The sequence below is a fragment of the Cebidichthys violaceus genome, unplaced genomic scaffold (genome assembly GCF_023349555.1).
Source record: "Cebidichthys violaceus isolate CVI_PGR_0920_01 unplaced genomic scaffold, fCebVio1.0.p SCAF_32, whole genome shotgun sequence".
Lineage (NCBI taxonomy): Eukaryota > Metazoa > Chordata > Actinopteri > Perciformes > Stichaeidae > Cebidichthys > Cebidichthys violaceus.
The window spans coordinates 1058951-1077482 of NW_027176506.1; the positions used below are offsets into that span (position 1 = coordinate 1058951).

At 43.2% G+C, this 18532-nt stretch overlaps 1 protein-coding gene across 2 annotated transcripts in view; it reads right to left on the bottom strand.

Moving 5' to 3' along the window:
• The window catches only part of LOC137882456 (carbonic anhydrase-related protein 10-like), a 111007-nt gene that overhangs the window by 31925 nt on the left and 60550 nt on the right, over positions 1-18532 (bottom strand). For both annotated transcript variants that reach the window (XR_011103955.1, XM_068724764.1), the window contains exons 4-5: positions 8699-8884; positions 6891-6986 (exon numbers count right to left, since the gene is read on the bottom strand). Coding sequence is in view for 1 of the 2 variants with exons in the window: in XM_068724764.1 (XP_068580865.1) it covers positions 6891-6986; positions 8699-8884 (282 nt within the window). In the remaining variant the exon portion in view is untranslated. The remainder of the gene's footprint in view (positions 1-6890; positions 6987-8698; positions 8885-18532) is intronic.

Below are 18532 nucleotides of genomic sequence, written 5' to 3' on the forward strand. Positions count from 1 at the left end.
ATGACAAAGAGAGATCATAAAAAAAAGCACACCGCATCACCCACTCAAGTTGGTGCTCCTCACGGTCAAAAACGGTCAGCACCGGTGAAATCTGGTTCACAGAAAAAAACCACCAGTGGCAGACTTTAACACGAGGCAAGTACACAGCAGGACGTACTGGGACTGACATTCAGCCTGGGACTTTGAGATGGAGCGGCGGTCTGGCAGAAGCCTTTTTTTGACACTAATACAGTTTTTGTGGTATATAGAGAATCTGATGATGCTGAAGACCTTGAAGACACTTGAGGACATCTTGCTGACACCTGCCTCCTCAGTTTGTAATAGTATGTCACCATTGCACTGAATCAAAATAAGACCCAAGCCGAGGTGAGCTGAAATCCTGTAGGGAGACTGTGGCTCAGTAGAAGAGCAGGTTTCTTCAATCAGAGGATCGGCAGTTCAATCCTCGGCTCCTCTAGTTCATGTCGATATGTCCTTGCCCAAGACCCCAAAATGATCCAATATCCTGCAATGTTCCTGCGGTGTATGAATGACTTTGAATGCTTGGATAGTCGTGATGGGCAGGTGGTACCTTGCATGTTAGCCCCTGCCATCAGTGTATGGATGGGTGTGAATGGGTGAATGTAGAATCTCCTTGAAGTTTATCTGTGTCTTTTTGTGGATGTTTTTCCTCTTAGTCACGAGTCTCTTTGTATCTCTTAGCAATTGTTTTGTAATTCCTTGTAGCTGATTTAATCCCTTTGTAGTCCTTTTATTTACATTTTTTGTCATTTTTAGTCTCTTCTTAGTTGGAACCTGGCAACCTACCATACTACCCTACTAGAGAGCTGCGCTCCCTGAATTCAGGGTTACTTGTGGTTCCTAGAGTCTTAAAAAGTAGGATGGGAGCCAGATCCTTCAGCTATCAAGCTCCTCTTCTGTGGAACCAGCTTCAGTCCGGGGGTCAGACACACTCACCACATTTAAGAGCAGGCTGAAGACTTTCCTTTTTGATAATGCTTATAGTTAGGGCTGGCTCAGGTTTATAGTTAGGGCTGGCTCAGGTTTATAGTTAGGGCTGGCTCAGGTTTATAGTTAGGCCTGGCTCAGGTTTATAGTTAGGCCTGGCTCAGGTTTATAGTTAGGCCTGGCTCAGGTTTATAGTTAGGACTGGCTCAGGTTTATAGTTAGGCCTGGCTCAGGTTTATAGTTAGGGCTGGATCAGGTTTATAGTTAGGCCTGGCTCAGGTTTATAGTTTGGCCTGGCTCAGGCTTATAGTTAGGGCTGGCTCAGGTTTATAGTTAGGCCTGGCTCAGGTTTATAGTTAGGACTGGCTCAGGTTTATAGTTAGGACTGGCTCAGGTTTGTAGTTAGGACTGGCTCAGGTTTATAGTTAGGTCTGGCTCAGGTTTATAGTTAGGTCTGGCTCAGGTTTATAGTTAAGACTGGCTCAGGTTTATAGTTAGGCCTGGCTCAGGTTTGTAGTTAGGACTGGCTCAGGTTTATAGTTAGGGCTGGCTCAGTATTGTAGTTAGGACTGGCTCAGGTTTATAGTTAGGACTGGCTCAGGTTTATAGTTAGGTCTGGCTCAGGTTTGTAGTTAGGACTGGCTCAGGTTTATAGTTAGGACTGGCTCAGGTTTATAGTTAGGTCTGGCTCAGGTTTGTAGTTAGGACTGGCTCAGGTTTATAGTTAGGACTGGCTCAGGTTTGTAGTTAGGACTGGCTCAGGTTTATAGTTAGGACTGGCTCAGGTTTGTAGTTAGGACTGGCTCAGGTTTATAGTTAGGACTGGCTCAGGTTTGTAGTTAGGACTGGCTCAGGTTTATAGTTAGGACTGGCTCAGGTTTGTAGTTAGGACTGGCTCAGGTTTATAGTTAGGGCTGGCTCAGGTTTATAGTTAGGTCTGGCTCAGGTTTATAGTTAAGACTGGCTCAGGTTTATAGTTAGGCCTGGCTCAGGTTTGTAGTTAGGACTGGCTCAGGTTTATAGTTAGGGCTGGCTCAGGTTTGTAGTTAGGACTGGCTCAGTCTTATAGTTAGGACTGGCTCAGGTTTATAGTTAGGTCTGGCTCAGGTTTGTAGTTAGGACTGGCTCAGGTTTATAGTTAGGACTGGCTCAGGTTTATAGTTAAGACTGGCTCAGGTTTATAGTTAGGCCTGGCTCAGGTTTGTAGTTAGGACTGGCTCAGGTTTGTAGTTAGGACTGGCTCAGGTTTATAGTTAGGGCTGGCTCAGGTTTGTAGTTAGGACTGGCTCAGGTTTATAGTTAGGACTGGCTCAGGTTTATAGTTAGGTCTGGCTCAGGTTTGTAGTTAGGACTGGCTCAGGTTTATAGTTAGGACTGGCTCAGGTTTATAGTTAGGACTGGCTCAGGTTTATAGTTAGGACTGGCTCAGGTTTATAGTTAGGTCTGGCTCAGGTTTGTAGTTAGGACTGGCTCAGGTTTATAGTTAGGACTGGCTCAGGTTTATAGTTAGGTCTGGCTCAGGTTTGTAGTTAGGACTGGCTCAGGTTTATAGTTAGGACTGGCTCAGGTTTGTAGTTAGGACTGGCTCAGGTTTATAGTTAGGACTGGCTCAGGTTTGTAGTTAGGACTGGCTCAGGTTTATAGTTAGGACTGGCTCAGGTTTGTAGTTAGGACTGGCTCAGGTTTATAGTTAGGACTGGCTCAGGTTTGTAGTTAGGACTGGCTCAGGTTTATAGTTAGGGCTGGCTCAGGTTTATAGTTAGGTCTGGCTCAGGTTTATAGTTAAGACTGGCTCAGGTTTATAGTTAGGCCTGGCTCAGGTTTGTAGTTAGGACTGGCTCAGGTTTATAGTTAGGGCTGGCTCAGGTTTGTAGTTAGGACTGGCTCAGTCTTATAGTTAGGACTGGCTCAGGTTTATAGTTAGGTCTGGCTCAGGTTTGTAGTTAGGACTGGCTCAGGTTTATAGTTAGGGCTGGCTCAGTATTGTAGTTAGGACTGGCTCAGGTTTATAGTTAGGACTGGCTCAGGTTTATAGTTAGGTCTGGCTCAGGTTTGTAGTTAGGACTGGCTCAGGTTTATAGTTAGGACTGGCTCAGGTTTGTAGTTAGGACTGGCTCAGGTTTATAGTTAGGACTGGCTCAGGTTTGTAGTTAGGACTGGCTCAGGTTTATAGTTAGGACTGGCTCAGGTTTGTAGTTAGGACTGGCTCAGGTTTATAGTTAGGACTGGCTCAGGTTTGTAGTTAGGACTGGCTCAGGTTTATAGTTAGGGCTGGCTCAGGTTTATAGTTAGGTCTGGCTCAGGTTTATAGTTAAGACTGGCTCAGGTTTATAGTTAGGCCTGGCTCAGGTTTGTAGTTAGGACTGGCTCAGGTTTATAGTTAGGGCTGGCTCAGGTTTGTAGTTAGGACTGGCTCAGTCTTATAGTTAGGACTGGCTCAGGTTTATAGTTAGGTCTGGCTCAGGTTTGTAGTTAGGACTGGCTCAGGTTTATAGTTAGGACTGGCTCAGGTTTATAGTTAGGACTGGCTCAGGTTTATAGTTATGACTGGCTCAGGTTTATAGTTAGGCCTGGCTCAGGTTTGTAGTTAGGACTGGCTCAGGTTTGTAGTTAGGACTGGCTCAGGTTTATAGTTAGGGCTGGCTCAGGTTTGTAGTTAGGACTGGCTCAGGTTTATAGTTAGGACTGGCTCAGGTTTATAGTTAGGTCTGGCTCAGGTTTGTAGTTAGGACTGGCTCAGGTTTATAGTTAGGACTGGCTCAGGTTTATAGTTAGGACTGGCTCAGGTTTATAGTTAGGGCTGGATCAGGTTTATAGTTAGGCCTGGCTCAGGTTTATAGTTTGGCCTGGCTCAGGCTTATAGTTAGGGCTGGCTCAGGTTTATAGTTAGGCCTGGCTCAGGTTTATAGTTAGGACTGGCTCAGGTTTATAGTTAGGACTGGCTCAGGTTTGTAGTTAGGACTGGCTCAGGTTTATAGTTAGGTCTGGCTCAGGTTTATAGTTAGGTCTGGCTCAGGTTTATAGTTAAGACTGGCTCAGGTTTATAGTTAGGCCTGGCTCAGGTTTGTAGTTAGGACTGGCTCAGGTTTATAGTTAGGGCTGGCTCAGTATTGTAGTTAGGACTGGCTCAGGTTTATAGTTAGGACTGGCTCAGGTTTATAGTTAGGTCTGGCTCAGGTTTGTAGTTAGGACTGGCTCAGGTTTATAGTTAGGACTGGCTCAGGTTTATAGTTAGGTCTGGCTCAGGTTTGTAGTTAGGACTGGCTCAGGTTTATAGTTAGGACTGGCTCAGGTTTATAGTTAGGACTGGCTCAGGTTTATAGTTAAGACTGGCTCAGGTTTATAGTTAGGCCTGGCTCAGGTTTGTAGTTAGGACTGGCTCAGGTTTGTAGTTAGGACTGGCTCAGGTTTATAGTTAGGGCTGGCTCAGGTTTGTAGTTAGGACTGGCTCAGGTTTATAGTTAGGACTGGCTCAGGTTTATAGTTAGGACTGGCTCAGGTTTATAGTTAGGTCTGGCTCAGGTTTGTAGTTAGGACTGGCTCAGGTTTATAGTTAGGACTGGCTCAGGTTTGTAGTTAGGACTGGCTCAGGTTTGTAGTTAGGACTGGCTCAGGTTTATAGTTAGGTCTGGCTCAGGTTTGTAGTTAGGACTGGCTCAGGTTTATAGTTAGGACTGGCTCAGGTTTATAGTTAGGTCTGGCTCAGGTTTGTAGTTAGGACTGGCTCAGGTTTATAGTTAGGACTGGCTCAGGTTTGTAGTTAGGACTGGCTCAGGTTTGTAGTTAGGACTGGCTCAGGTTTATAGTTAGGTCTGGCTCAGGTTTGTAGTTAGGACTGGCTCAGGTTTATAGTTAGGTCTGGCTCAGGTTTATAGTTAGGACTGGCTCAGGTTTATAGTTAAGACTGGCTCAGGTTTATAGTTAGGCCTGGCTTAGGTTTGTAGTTAGGACTGGCTCAGGTTTGTAGTTAGGACTGGCTCAGGTTTATAGTTAGGGCTGGCTCAGGTTTGTAGTTAGGACTGGCTCAGGTTTATAGTTAGGACTGGCTCAGGTTTATAGTTAGGACTGGCTCAGGTTTATAGTTAGGTCTGGCTCAGGTTTGTAGTTAGGACTGGCTCAGGTTTATAGTTAGGACTGGCTCAGGTTTGTAGTTAGGACTGGCTCAGGTTTGTAGTTAGGACTGGCTCAGGTTTATAGTTAGGTCTGGCTCAGGTTTGTAGTTAGGACTGGCTCAGGTTTATAGTTAGGACTGGCTCAGGTTTATAGTTAGGTCTGGCTCAGGTTTGTAGTTAGGACTGGCTCAGGTTTATAGTTAGGACTGGCTCAGGTTTGTAGTTAGGACTGGCTCAGGTTTGTAGTTAGGACTGGCTCAGGTTTATAGTTAGGTCTGGCTCAGGTTTGTAGTTAGGACTGGCTCAGGTTTATAGTTAGGTCTGGCTCAGGTTTGTAGTTAGGACTGGCTCAGGTTTATAGTTAGGACTGGCTCAGGTTTATAGTTAGGTCTGGCTCAGGTTTGTAGTTAGGACTGGCTCAGGTTTATAGTTAGGACTGGCTCAGGTTTGTAGTTAGGACTGGCTCAGGTTTGTAGTTAGGGCTGGCTCAGGTTTATAGTTAGGACTGGCTCAGGTTTGCCTTGGACCAGCCCCCTAGATAAGCTGCTATAGGCCTAGACTGATGGAGGACTTCCTAGGATACACTGAGCTCCTCTCTCCTCGTCTTCATCTCTTTCTGTATGAATTCATGTCCCATTAACGTTTGTTACTAACTTTGCTTCTTCACTGGAGTCTCTGTGCTTTCTCCCCTCGCAGGTTTCTGTGGATCCTGGTTTTATCTGGACCCTGGTCTTGCCTCCTGCTGTGGTTCTGTCACATTCATTGAATGTGTAGTAACTCTGTTATGTTGTTGATTGTGTACACGTGACATCTATCACACTTCTGTCCATCCTGATAGAGGATCCTCCTCTGTTGGGTATAATGAGATGGGGTATTTTGTCTCAGTTAAAGTTAGGACTGTGAACACGTACACAGTTTGAGTTGCAATGGCAGAGTGCTGCTGCTCCTGTCGACTATCCACTCATGCTTGTCGAGTCCACAGAAGTGAAGAAAAGTTATCCAGCGTTCATGTTGTGTTAGTAGGCTATAGCCAGCGTCAAGCAGCAAGAGTGAACTGCAGTCAATGAGCTGCTGGACTGCAGAGTCCTGAACAGAGCACTGTCTGCTTGATTATTCAAAGTTTATTAATTTAAAATGTGTTGCTTGTCCAAAGTGCACCAAATTCGACCAAACACTCCGTGGGATCCCACAGACAGACAGACAAAGATTCTAGTTAGATAGATGACAATCCATAATCCACAACTGAGAGGTTGTGATTTAAATCTACCACATTAGTTAATTAAATTCCATACTGTGATGGTTCACGGTTAACCGTGTGGGGTTAGGAGTGGAGCACAGACTCAGACAGGACAAGGTGAGGTGGAATGCAAAGCTCTTCTACTGGGCATAAGGCAGTCAAAAACAGAAACCAAAAACACTCCAACCAGGAGCGTGAAAAATACAAACTGAATTAAAAGGCAAAGTCACAAAAGGGCTTGGTCACAGAAGGCAAAGTCACAAACCGTGGAACGCAGAGCGCCAACACGAGGGAGAAGGACTGGAGACGAGAAGAGTCCACGGGGAGGAAACAGGAGCAAATGATAATCCACAACTGGGACAGGGCAGGTTTGTGAGGGGGGTGAGTCGAGATGAGTGGGGTCGGCAGAGGGAAAAGCCAGGGGCAGGTGATTGGGTGGAGATAATGAGCATGATCAGGAGAGACAACACACACACACACACACACACACACACACACACACACACACACACACGGCAAAGCCCAACCGTGACAGATGAGCTCTTTTAAGAATTGCTTTGTTTTTCACTGTACCCCCATAAGGACATGCTGACCTTTATGAAGATGGAGACCACAGCAATGCCATGGGGGCTTTTAGCTGCCTCAGTGTAGTTGGCATATAGATCCTGGTTATAATGGATCAGCTGGACCTGAAAGAGAGACACAGTGACAGAGGGCACTATACGCAAAACTGGAGTTACTCAAGCAGGATTGCAGCTAATTAATACTTTTGAGTGTGAATTATTGTTCTGATTAATGTATACATGTACATGCTTTTCAAAACCAAGAAGACAATGTGACATTGTCCATCATTAGAGCCCAAATGTTCAAGACTTCCTGAACTATCCATTTTAATTGATTTGCCAAATACGAGCCTGACCGAAACCCGACCCGGGGACCCACGTTGGGTTGAGTCCAAATTTGACTCCAATAGAGTCAGGGTCCTGTTCTCCCCTTTCCCTGTTATGTGCTCCCTTTGTGTTTGCATGTTCCTGTTTGTGTTGTCTGGAGTTGGGTGTGGTTTCCTGCTATATCTGCTGCTCATCTGTAATCAAGCCAACGCAACACTCTGCTGCATAAAAGCCTGGTTCAGTATTCCACTCATAGCTCAGGCCAACGAAACTACTTTTTAGAGAAATTTAGAGTTTTCCTTCTTGTTCAGTTCTCCGGATCCCAGCCTCCTGTTAATCCTCCGTTTGACTCACTAGAAACCCCTGTTTGTCTCAGTTAGTCTTCTACCAAGAATTCTGCTTCACCCTAGCAACATACTAGGAATCACAGACAATTACTTCAATCAATTCACTCTCTGTTTTTCAACTATATTCTGTTTGTGGGTCCAAGTAAAACTACAGCCATTACAATACAGGCAGGATTCACTACCAAGGATCTCGGGTCTGCGTGTCAATATGTCAAGTGGATGCTGAGTGGATCCAAATGAAGTGTGCACACTAAGTATTAACTTTGAAAACATTAGAGGAAATCAGGACCTAATGGCATTCTGTAGAATTTGATTCACAGATAATATGTTGGTCAGAAAAGCATCTTTTTTTACATCTATGGCCAAATCTGTCAACAGATTTGTTGATGCTGGAAGTGAAAGTAGGATTTTCAATTATTTCAATAAATCAGTGTGGAATTCTGTGACTTTTCCTTCATTCTCAGGAAATTGTGATATTGCGTAGTACATAGCCCAGTTGGATTGTCTTCTACTTTGTGTTGATAGACATCATTAACGTAGCCTCATCCATTACTAGCTGCAGAGTTTGCTGTTTGCTGTACAGATTGTAAACCCCCCTGAGGGCTACATTGTTCTGTATAAACACAACAGACTTGACTTTGGCTGTACTTGTGGTTCTTTTGATCTGCACAACAAATGTCAACTAAGCCTTTGAGATCACTTTTGGCTCCATGTAGAGCCACAAACCCAATCTGCATAATTAAAGAGAGCCATGTCAACACTTCACAGCTTCTTTTAACATAACTGCATGTCTCAAAAGTGAGTACAGACAGGCTCAGGGCTCCACGAGACAAGGAAACACTTGACAACCACATGTTTGAATTCATTTCATGGTGGATAACAACATGTGAGATCAAGATGGCTCACCTAACAGTTTCCTACTTAATGAGAGATAATGGTTTCAGAACTTCATCTGTGTGCTTTTTTTTGCTCTTGCACACGTGTTTATCTGAAACAATGATGTACGTAGTTGTTAAGCTTGCCAATGTCTCTGTCTGCCATCCACATTTATCTTATCAGCCTGTTAGTATTCACTGCTCTTTTGCCGATGTAGATGTGTGGGTGTACATGTGAGTCCTATGAATAATTGAATCCAGTGTGTGTCATCTCTGTCTTATTTCTTACCTCTCCAGGAAATCCCTGTCCGTTGAGGAGGTGCTCTGAACCCTGGGAGTCCTCGCTCCCGAAATGAAGGCGGACCTCCTCCAGCCTGTAGCTGTAACCCAGTGGGCCCCCTGAGATGTTCACCAGGTGGGCTTTGTCCGGCCGCAGGGACACATGCTTCCCTGTGTTGTACATGGTACATCCCATCTACAGAGAAACAGAGAGGGAGAAACAAGTTTTACTTTTGAGACACTTTCATAAGTATAATGCTTGCAGCCCTGACCCTGTTCTCTCTGCCAACTATCTGTGAACATGATATAAATGGAAAAAGTTGAGTTAGTGACCTGTGACCAACGTTTCCTGGCACATGGTGCATAGATCCTTCCTAGCAAAGGGGTGCGGTGCACAGCAGTGGAGGAGTGGCAAAGAGATGTCTAGAGGTGGCCACCAGGTTCTCTTCATTTTGTTTGTGTGTGCAAGCAGAATTTTTAAAATACATTATTCTCCTAATAATAGACTAAAACATGAATTATTAGGCTATATGTATACAGATAACTGTTTATGGTCAGTCTCCTATTCCTATTTTGCAGAACATTTAGTCAAGACGATGAAGATGACAATCCAGGCCCAACCTAGACCAGACCTACCTGACTCTCGACCTGTTACAGCTGCACCTGCCCTTGATAAGCAGCCTTTTGATACAGGTTGTCTTGTCAGATCGGGGGCAGAGCATACACAAGACAGGGGCTCCCTACTGGTTTCACTGCTTAATGTTGTGATATCTGGTAGGAGGTGCACCTGACGCAATGCAGCATCATAAGTTTGTAAACCTTGGCACACAATAATGTAATGTAATGCTAAAGTTAGCTAGTTAGCAAAAGGCTAGTTAACCAAACCTATAATGACATAGATTTATAAAGACATTTTGTTTGTTTCAGCGATAATATAAATGCGAGGACATTTTAACATTCCCTGTGTCATGTTTACTATGAAAGTGTAAACCAAAATCTTGGAGCAGTAACACGTAGCGCAATAATGCTAATCAAGAATAATAATAGAAAGGTTTACCCAAGATTAGTATAATAGCAGCGATACTGCTCTTCCCTAATAGGAGAGTCAAATGTTCTGCTGGTTTGCCAGGAAATTGCACCAATTGCTGGGTACAGGAGGGATTGTTTAACCACAATGGATAGAGAGACAACATCAGCTCCCAGAATGCCTTGCGTTGTTCAATAATTTCAGGACAGTAATCTTCAAAGATCGCCACTGGTTTCCCTTGGTAGATCAGCTCACTTCTCTGTCTTTGGGCCTCCTTTGTCTTGTAGTGGTGACGTTGACCCTTGACCCAGGGCATGGAACTACAGCAGCTTGCCTTCTGACTAAAATACAGAATGGAAAAGTAGGATGTACTGTGATGTCTTTTATGGAGTCTTCAGTGAGCTGACTGTCTCAACCTAATAGTGGAACAAGAGGACAGTTCACTTTGGATATTAATGTTATCTTAAAGTTATATAAAGTCTCACAGAGCGAGAGACAATATATTCTGTGGGTAGGACAAAAGAACTAAGTGCCGTCTTGATTGGTATTGGTAGGTTTCATGTGTATTCATGTGTTCATATACGGTAGGCCGATGATATCTAATCCAATGAATACGTTATGGGACTATTAAACCATCAACCTAGTTTTTTCTATGACCTCTTGAAGAGCTTCTATCCCAAACAACTGACCAACAAATCAATCAAACAAAAAGAAAACCTGAATGAATGACCTATTCTGTGCCCAAGAAGTAAGCTCAGCTTCTCAGGTAAGGATGCATTTGTTCATTCAGTATCTTATTGGTAAGCTACAAAGAATTAAGATGCTTGAAGATTTATCTTGAGTGATAAATCAAACACTTGTCAATGCAATTTGTATACAAGTGTGAGCCCTATAACTCATCTTCTCTGAACGTGCTTTTGTTGACTAAAAGTTGACTAAAACTGACAAAACCAAATCAAAATGAGTTGCCACAATTAACACTGCAACCCCACTATACTACAAGTATTAATGTATTATCATAATTCAAACCGGACTTTACAATAAATACAGCACCAAACATAACTCATTATTGTAGCCTTCCTTCCTTTATTTAACTCTACTGTAACAAAGTTATGTATGGTCTGACCTACTTGAATTCCCGAATTTCTGGAAAACAGAGATAAACAACCGTATGCTGCTAATTAAACCCAGATTATTAAATAAATTCCAGGCCTCAAAACGTATACAACTATGGCTTGTGTACTTTGTCTTCTTCTATTGCCCTTTGTTTTTTTACATGAATGAATGGCTGAGAGGTTTGTATTAATACGAGTACATTGTTTGCATCTTGTAATAAATATTGATATGTTCTTCATCACTTTGTGTTTTGTCTTTTCTGTTGAGGAGATAACAGACTGTTGTGGGTTTTGAGGCACTGATGGTCTTTCAATGTCATTTATAAATGCTTTGTAAAGCATAGATAGTTCTCACTTTAGATGAGGTCACACAACATACTTAATAAATGACTAGTAACTACCTGAACTAATCATGAATTGCACTATTTTTACGCGTTTATAAAGCATATATTAACATAGACCCTAACCATTAGTGCATATCTAAATCATTATATGTATAAATGCATGAATAATGTACATCTAAATAACTTCTTAATCATTTATTAACACTTTATAAAGGATGTTATTAATCATCTACAACTCCTTAATAATTGGTTTGCAATATATATATAATACTTCATTTACAAATGGGGAATCCATCATTTATAAAGTATGAAAACATAATCATGAAACACAATATAGACGAGCTTATTAATGAAGAATAAATCATTTATAACTGTTATGAATTGTATACTAATGAGTGTTAATGTAGGAACAATGCTTTATAAATGATGAGTTAAGTGTTTACTCATACTGAACTAATGCTTCATAGCGTGTAGTTATTACAAAGTGTTACATTTTAATTAATGGCTTATTTTTTGGTAGATTTTTACCTTGACCTTGGTCTGAATTCATATCCTTGGGTTCTGAAGATCTAAAAAGTATCACCAAATGAATTGGCATCCTCAATTTAGTTGGAAGTGACACCAATGTCCTCTATGGAAGTTTATTTTAAAGACATCATGTAATGAGTGGAAACTACCACACTATCCCTGACACGTCCAAAACTGATGCTAGAGGTAGCATCATAATTCGAAGCTTAGAGCCACTGACCACGCTGTGGTTTTTGACAAGTTGGTATTGAAAAATTGTTTTCTACATTGATTTTGAAAACATAGCATGAGCTGAAGTTAAAGTGGGGGAGCAGCTGTCGCTGCAGATGAGCAGGACAGAAGCTAACGTCTCAAAGCATTTCCACATCTTTCAACAAAGAGGCATTAGATGACTGTATTGTTGCTCAGCAGGAGGACTTTGGGACTTGTGTGTGGAAGCTCGCCACACTGGAAAACCAAATAAAACATCCTCCAAGTAATGGAGTACAATCAGGTTGAAGCTGTTTGATGTGTGCTCTTAGAAAGCCAAACAAGCATGAGGCGAATCTTCAAAGCCTTCGTCTGTTTTCTGCCAAGAATGTGATGGAACCAAATGTATGGAAAGAGAGGAAAGACTCATGCACACGAGGGTCGACAGGGAGAAAAGGGAATAAAGAAGATGATTATGAAAAAGTAGAAAATCCAGGGGGGGAAATGTCACAGTCATGAACAAAATTAGATGCAGGGACAGTGAAATTAGTAAGGAACTGCAGGGAAATTGGCAAATCAGACAAGGTGTGGGTGGAAAAGGGAATAACAGAGAAAAGCAGAGAGCGTGGATATGGCATTAATAATGCCTAAGATGAAACTGAAGAAAAGGAGAGCCGTGATGGCTGAGTGGTTAGGGTGCTGAACATGAAATCTAATGAGCTGGCTTAAACCTTCTGACAGAGGTGAGATGGAGGAACATTAAATGTTTGTCTTTTTTATCTGTTCATGCTCTGACTGCTATTCATATGTGAGAGCACATATTTCAGTTTCATCTGCCACTTTTACTTGAACATCTTACTTGGACATTGTTGCTTTTACTGGATTCAATTCTGAACATAATATAGTCTTTTGTGTCTAGAGCCATCAGAACCATGAGTCATGGTACTCCAGCAATCTTCTATAACAATGAGGGAATTGCAAGAGATCAATTTGAATAAGAATCGTAAGAATTAAAGTAATGGAGAATTTTAGTCCCTCCTGGGCCTCTGAAGACACTAGATCTTACATTTCCCATAATGCAGCTCACCAGCATCTTTTCATTAGACCCTACATGTCTGGTAAAAACCACATCTTTCAAACTCCACACCCCCAGTTTGTAGGTCAAACCCAAGCCTTAATAACTCTGATGACATTACATTACAGTCATTTAGCAGACGCTTTTATCCAAAGCGACTTACAATAAGTGCATTCAACATTGGTAATCAAAAGAACTACTAGTCACCAGAAGTCATGACATCACATTAACATCACTTGGGTAATTATATATATATATATATATATATATATATATATATACATCTGCAGTAGCGTTACTACTGTGTTCATGTTTCTATGGAGTTGTTTTCATGATATGGTTCATATTGTTCCTCTGATGTGAATCATATCTGAATGCTGCTCTTCAGTGTGGATGAATACGTGCTCTAGCGCCGCAGTGTTGCTGGATTGATTTGTTGTCATATAAATACATGTGACTGGTTCTTGTGGGTTTGTTCTTGTCATTGTGTTAATTACATTGATTTTGACTATATGCATTGTCCGTTAATGATGAAGCATCCCCTCATGCGCGGGGTTATTGTCAGACATTTGATTCTCTGTTTGGGGTTTTGTTTTCTTTTACAAAGTAAGAATTATGGTCTGGAGAAATGTGGATTGTGTGTTGATTTCTTTAGCCCTGTTTGAATCAGTAGAACAGCTGAACGCTGCGGGAAGTTGTAGCCTGTGTACTGCTGTTGTTTTCATGCTAAGCTAGTTTAGCGTAGTGTGCCTTCCAGAACACACGAGGCTCAGCAGAGTACATGTTGTTCTTCCGTGGTGGGCGTGTCAGACAGCATGCTGACTGTTACGTTGGGTGGGTTGCCAGGTTGATCAGCTACTCTTAGACTGTTTTTTTTGTGGGGAAACTGCGAATTACAGTGTATTATTTTTTGTAGGTATTGCTACGAATGCAGGATGAAACAGGCCTGCATCTTTGCATAGTTTGTCCATCAGAGAACACTAGCGAGTTGATTTGTCAAACGTAAAATGTCCTGCTCAGAATGGTGACATTTCTTCTTCCGCATCAATCAAACTCTAAAGTGCGTGAATGGGTGATGTATGTGTATGTATATGTGTGCGTGGCAGAGAGAGGCTTCTATTTCTATTTCACTTCTATTGACTTCCATCTACTTTCCTCCATCTCATTTTTCTGTTTTCTGCCCTGATTCCACAGTGGTGGAATGAACTCCTCACTGACGTCAGGACAGCAGAGTCGCTGCCCATCTTTCATCAGGCTGAAGACCCACCTCTTCAGGAAGTGCTACACTGAGCCGTCCACTCAGCACTTATTTTGAATGCACTTATTGTATTCATACTAGCTTGTTTCTGCACTGTACTTTGGCTCTGAGTTATGCTCTGCTTCATGCTCTTAGATGCTTGTTTGGAAAAGGAAATGTACTTATGACTTCTGGTGACTAGTAGTTCTTTTGATTACCAATGTTGATGCACTTATTGTAAGTCACTTTGGATAAAAGCGTCTGCTAAATGACTGTAATGTAATTCACTTACCTCTTATTCTTTTCATTTCTCATCTCTCCCAACAGTCCGTTGTGTTAAAACTAATAAGTTCTATAACATGTTCACACAGTATATGATACTTCAAATGTACTAATACTCCTTTCTGTCCTAAAGTGAATAATCAAACGGTGAGGATTAACTTGTCATGCTTTGTGTAGCTGATGAAAAGAGACAGACAAGTAAAGACCAAATTATGCTGGCGAAAAACACTGCTTTCATTTCTCGGCTCATAACTGATCAAATATTTCAACCACAGATGGTTTTCCTCAGGGTTAGATTGAAATAGGCCTACTCACTAGGGCTATACGGAATGGATCTTTTTTAGTTTAGTTTCAAGCTGCATCTACCCAAAAATAAATTTTTAGATTAGATAAACTACCAACATGACTAACTGGGGAGAGGAAAGATTCCAAGTGTAATTACTAAAGTGGCAGCGAGCTGCTCCTGTCAAATTGCTGCCGAGCAGACAGTTAGTCTAGGGAGTCTCTGAACTGCTCACCGAGAGCTACTGTGGCTGTGGTGCCACTCAGCTTGGCAGGTACAATGTGCTGCCCATCTGCCACATACCGACTGTGGGCAAGTGAGCCGTCGTTCACTAAAAGCCTGCCGCCTGGCTTTTGATGCTCTGCACGGGTGCCTAGAGTGGACAAAAAGCACCAAGAAAGAACCGCATTTCAGCAATTTCTAACATTTGATAGATTAAAAAAAACATTATATTTGTCAATATATGAAATCCAAATATAATGCATAAAAACGGTCTGTTGCTTCATCCTCTGGTGGCTACTTCTTTCAATCAGCTGAACATTGTATGCAATAGGTTAATGGTAAAGTAACTTGTACTTGTATAGCAGTATTCTAGTCTTCCGACTAGCACTTTATCATTCATTCACCCATTCACACCCATTCTTACACTGATGGCAGGGGCTACCATGTGAGGTACCACCTGCCCATCGGGACTCTCTAGTCATTCATACACTGCAGGTCCAAATTCGGGTCTGTCGCGCTTAACAGGGAATGTAAGCTATAAAATGTTCTCAAAACCTAGTAAAAGTAAAAGTTTTAAAACATATATGTATGTTCATTTTTGTGTGACGTCTATGTTATCAGCTGTTTTGGACCACAACATCTGAGGAAAACTTTCAGCCTTAAAGATTAAACTCAGCTGCTCCTTTAACAGAACTCTCTGGATATTACTATTTCATGCCACATCCATTACATTACATTACATTACATTACAGTCATTTAGCAGACGCTTTTATCCAAAGCGACTTACAATAAGTGCATTCAACATTGGTAATCAAAAGAACTACTAGTCACCAGAAGTCATAAGTACATTTCCTTTTCCAAACAAGCATCTAAGAGCATGAAGCAGAGCATAACTCAGAGCCAAAGTACAGTGCAGAAACAAGAAAAACAGTTAGTGCTATAAGTAATACGAATACAATAAGTGCAACAAGCTAGTATGAATACAATAAGTGCTAAGTGGAAGTCTCAGGGTAGCACTTCCTGAAGAGGTGGGTTTTCAGCCTGCGCCGAAAGATGGGCAGCGACTCTGCTGTCCTGACGTCAGTGGGAAGTTCATTCCACCACTGTCGGGCCAGGACAGAAAACAGCCATGACCGGGTCGATCGGCCGCCAGGACCTCTGAGCGACGGGGCGACCGATCGCCCCGAGGCAGCAGAGCGAAGTGGTCGGGCGGGGGTATAAGGCTTGACCGTGGCCTGGAGATAGGAAGGAGCTGTTCCTTTCACTGCCCTGTAGGCTAGCACCAGAGTCTTAGACTGGATGAGCTCTTACAGGTAGCCAGTGTAGAGAACGGAGAAAGGAAGTTGTGTGGGAGAACTTGGGGCGATTGAACACCAGGCGAGCTGCGGCTTTCTGGACAAGCTCCAGAGGTCTGATGGCCGACGCCGGGGCACCGGTGAGTAGAGAGTTGCAGTAGTCCAGGCGGGAGATGACAAGAGCCTGGATGAGAACCTGCGCCGTCTCGTCAGTCAGGAAGGGACGAATCCTCCTGATGTTGTAGAGCAGGAATCTGCAGGAGCGTGTGACGGATGAAATGTTTGCTAAGAATGACAGTTGGTCATCCAGGGTCACACCCAGGTTCCTCGCAGTCCGAGTTGGCATCACCACGGTATCATCAATGGTGATGGACAGGTCCCGGTGCGGGCAACCCTTCCCCGGGAGGAACAGTAGCTCAGTTTTGTCTAGGTTGAGCTTGAGGTGGTGTGTCGTCATCCACTTCGACATGTCAGCCAAACATGCAGAGATGCGTGTCTCCACTTGGGTGTCACCGGGGGGAAATGACAAGACCAGCTGGGTGTCATCGGCATAACAATGGTAGGAGAAGTCATGTGAACGAATAACAGAACCCAGAGATGTTGTGTAGAGCGAGAAGAGAAGGGGGCCCAGGACTGACCCTTGCGGAACCCCCGTAGTCAGCATGCATGGTTCCGACACGGCCCCCCTCCAGGTCACCTGGTAGGATCGACTCGTCAGGTAGGATGCAAACAGGGAGAGTACAGAGCCTGAGACGCCCATCCCTTCGAGGGATGAGAGGAGGATTTGATGGTTCACTGTGTCAAACGCCGCAGACAAGTCCAGGAGAATCAGGACAGAGGAGAGAGAGTTAGCTCTCGCGGCGTGAAGCGACTCTGTCACCAAAAGGAGGGCCATCTCTGTCGAGTGACCCACTTTGAACCCGGACTGGTGGGGGTCCAAAAGGCTGTTTTGGTGGAGATAGGAAGACAGTTGGTTAAAGACAGCACGTTCAAGTGTTTTGGATAGAAAGGGTAGAAGAGAAACCGGTCTGAAGTTCTTGACATGAGAGGGGTCAAGTGATGGTTTCTTCAGAAGGGGGGTGACTCTGGCGGTCTTGAAGGCCGTGGGAAAGCATCCTGAAACAAGAGATGTGTTGATGAGGTGGGTGAGGAAAGGAAGGGGTTCAGTCGCAATAGACTGAAGAAGAGGGGAAGGGATCGGGTCAAGGGAGCACGTGGTGGGGCGGTTAGATGTAACAAGGTTGAGGACCTCGTTAGGGGAGAGAGGAGCCAGAAAGGGTAAGATGGGGCGTGGAGATGGGAGGGAGAGCTGTGGGGGCAGGATTGGACAGGGAGAGAGGGGCTGAGAGAAGGAGGTTCTGATATCGTTTACCTTCTTGTCAAAGAAGTTGGCGAAATCATCAGGGAGAAGGGAGGAAGTAGGAGGAGGTGGTTGGGGTTGGAAAATTAAAAATTAAATACATGTTAATAAAGAAGTCCAAATTGTCTGTGTGTTAGTTAATGACACGGATCAATTACTGTGTGACTGAGTGGGTGATTGCATAACTCTGTGTGAATGTGTGTGCGCCTTTGTGTACTGGAGTCCGTCCATGACATAGGATGTGACTAATGAACTGTCACTTTCACAACACACACACACACACACACACACACACACACACACATGCACGCCCAATGCTGTCCAATCTTTTAGTGAAATGTCAGCATGCTGCAGAGCATTCAACGTCCTCGAGAGGACAGTTACTTGTCATATTTGGAGGTCTCGTCACACCTTTCTGTCGCATCTCTCAGCTGTAAATGTGAAGGTCTCTCTGTCACTGCATCGGATGTAAATTAAGTCGATGGCCTTTTCAGAGCATCACATACACAAATTGTCATCTAATAGATTACAGGGTGATATTGTTGCTGATTGGCTAACAATGAACATCCACTGTTGACAAGACAAAAAATACTTCTACAAATTGACTGATAGCAGCATATAATCTGTAAATATTAAACACAATTCCCCGACAAGCTGCCGGAAGTGCTTGTTAGATGAAACCCTAAAGGCTGTGTTGGACAATCTTGGTAACTGTCCAAAACCACCAATCAGACGTTTATAGCCATTTGGTATTGAGGATGGTCATTTTAGTTTGTTACACATTCTACTGTAGGGCTGCAACTGACTACTATTTTATAACGGATTAATCTGTCTACAGCACTTTTACAACAAATAAAGAAATGTCAAATAAAGAATAAGAATACAAG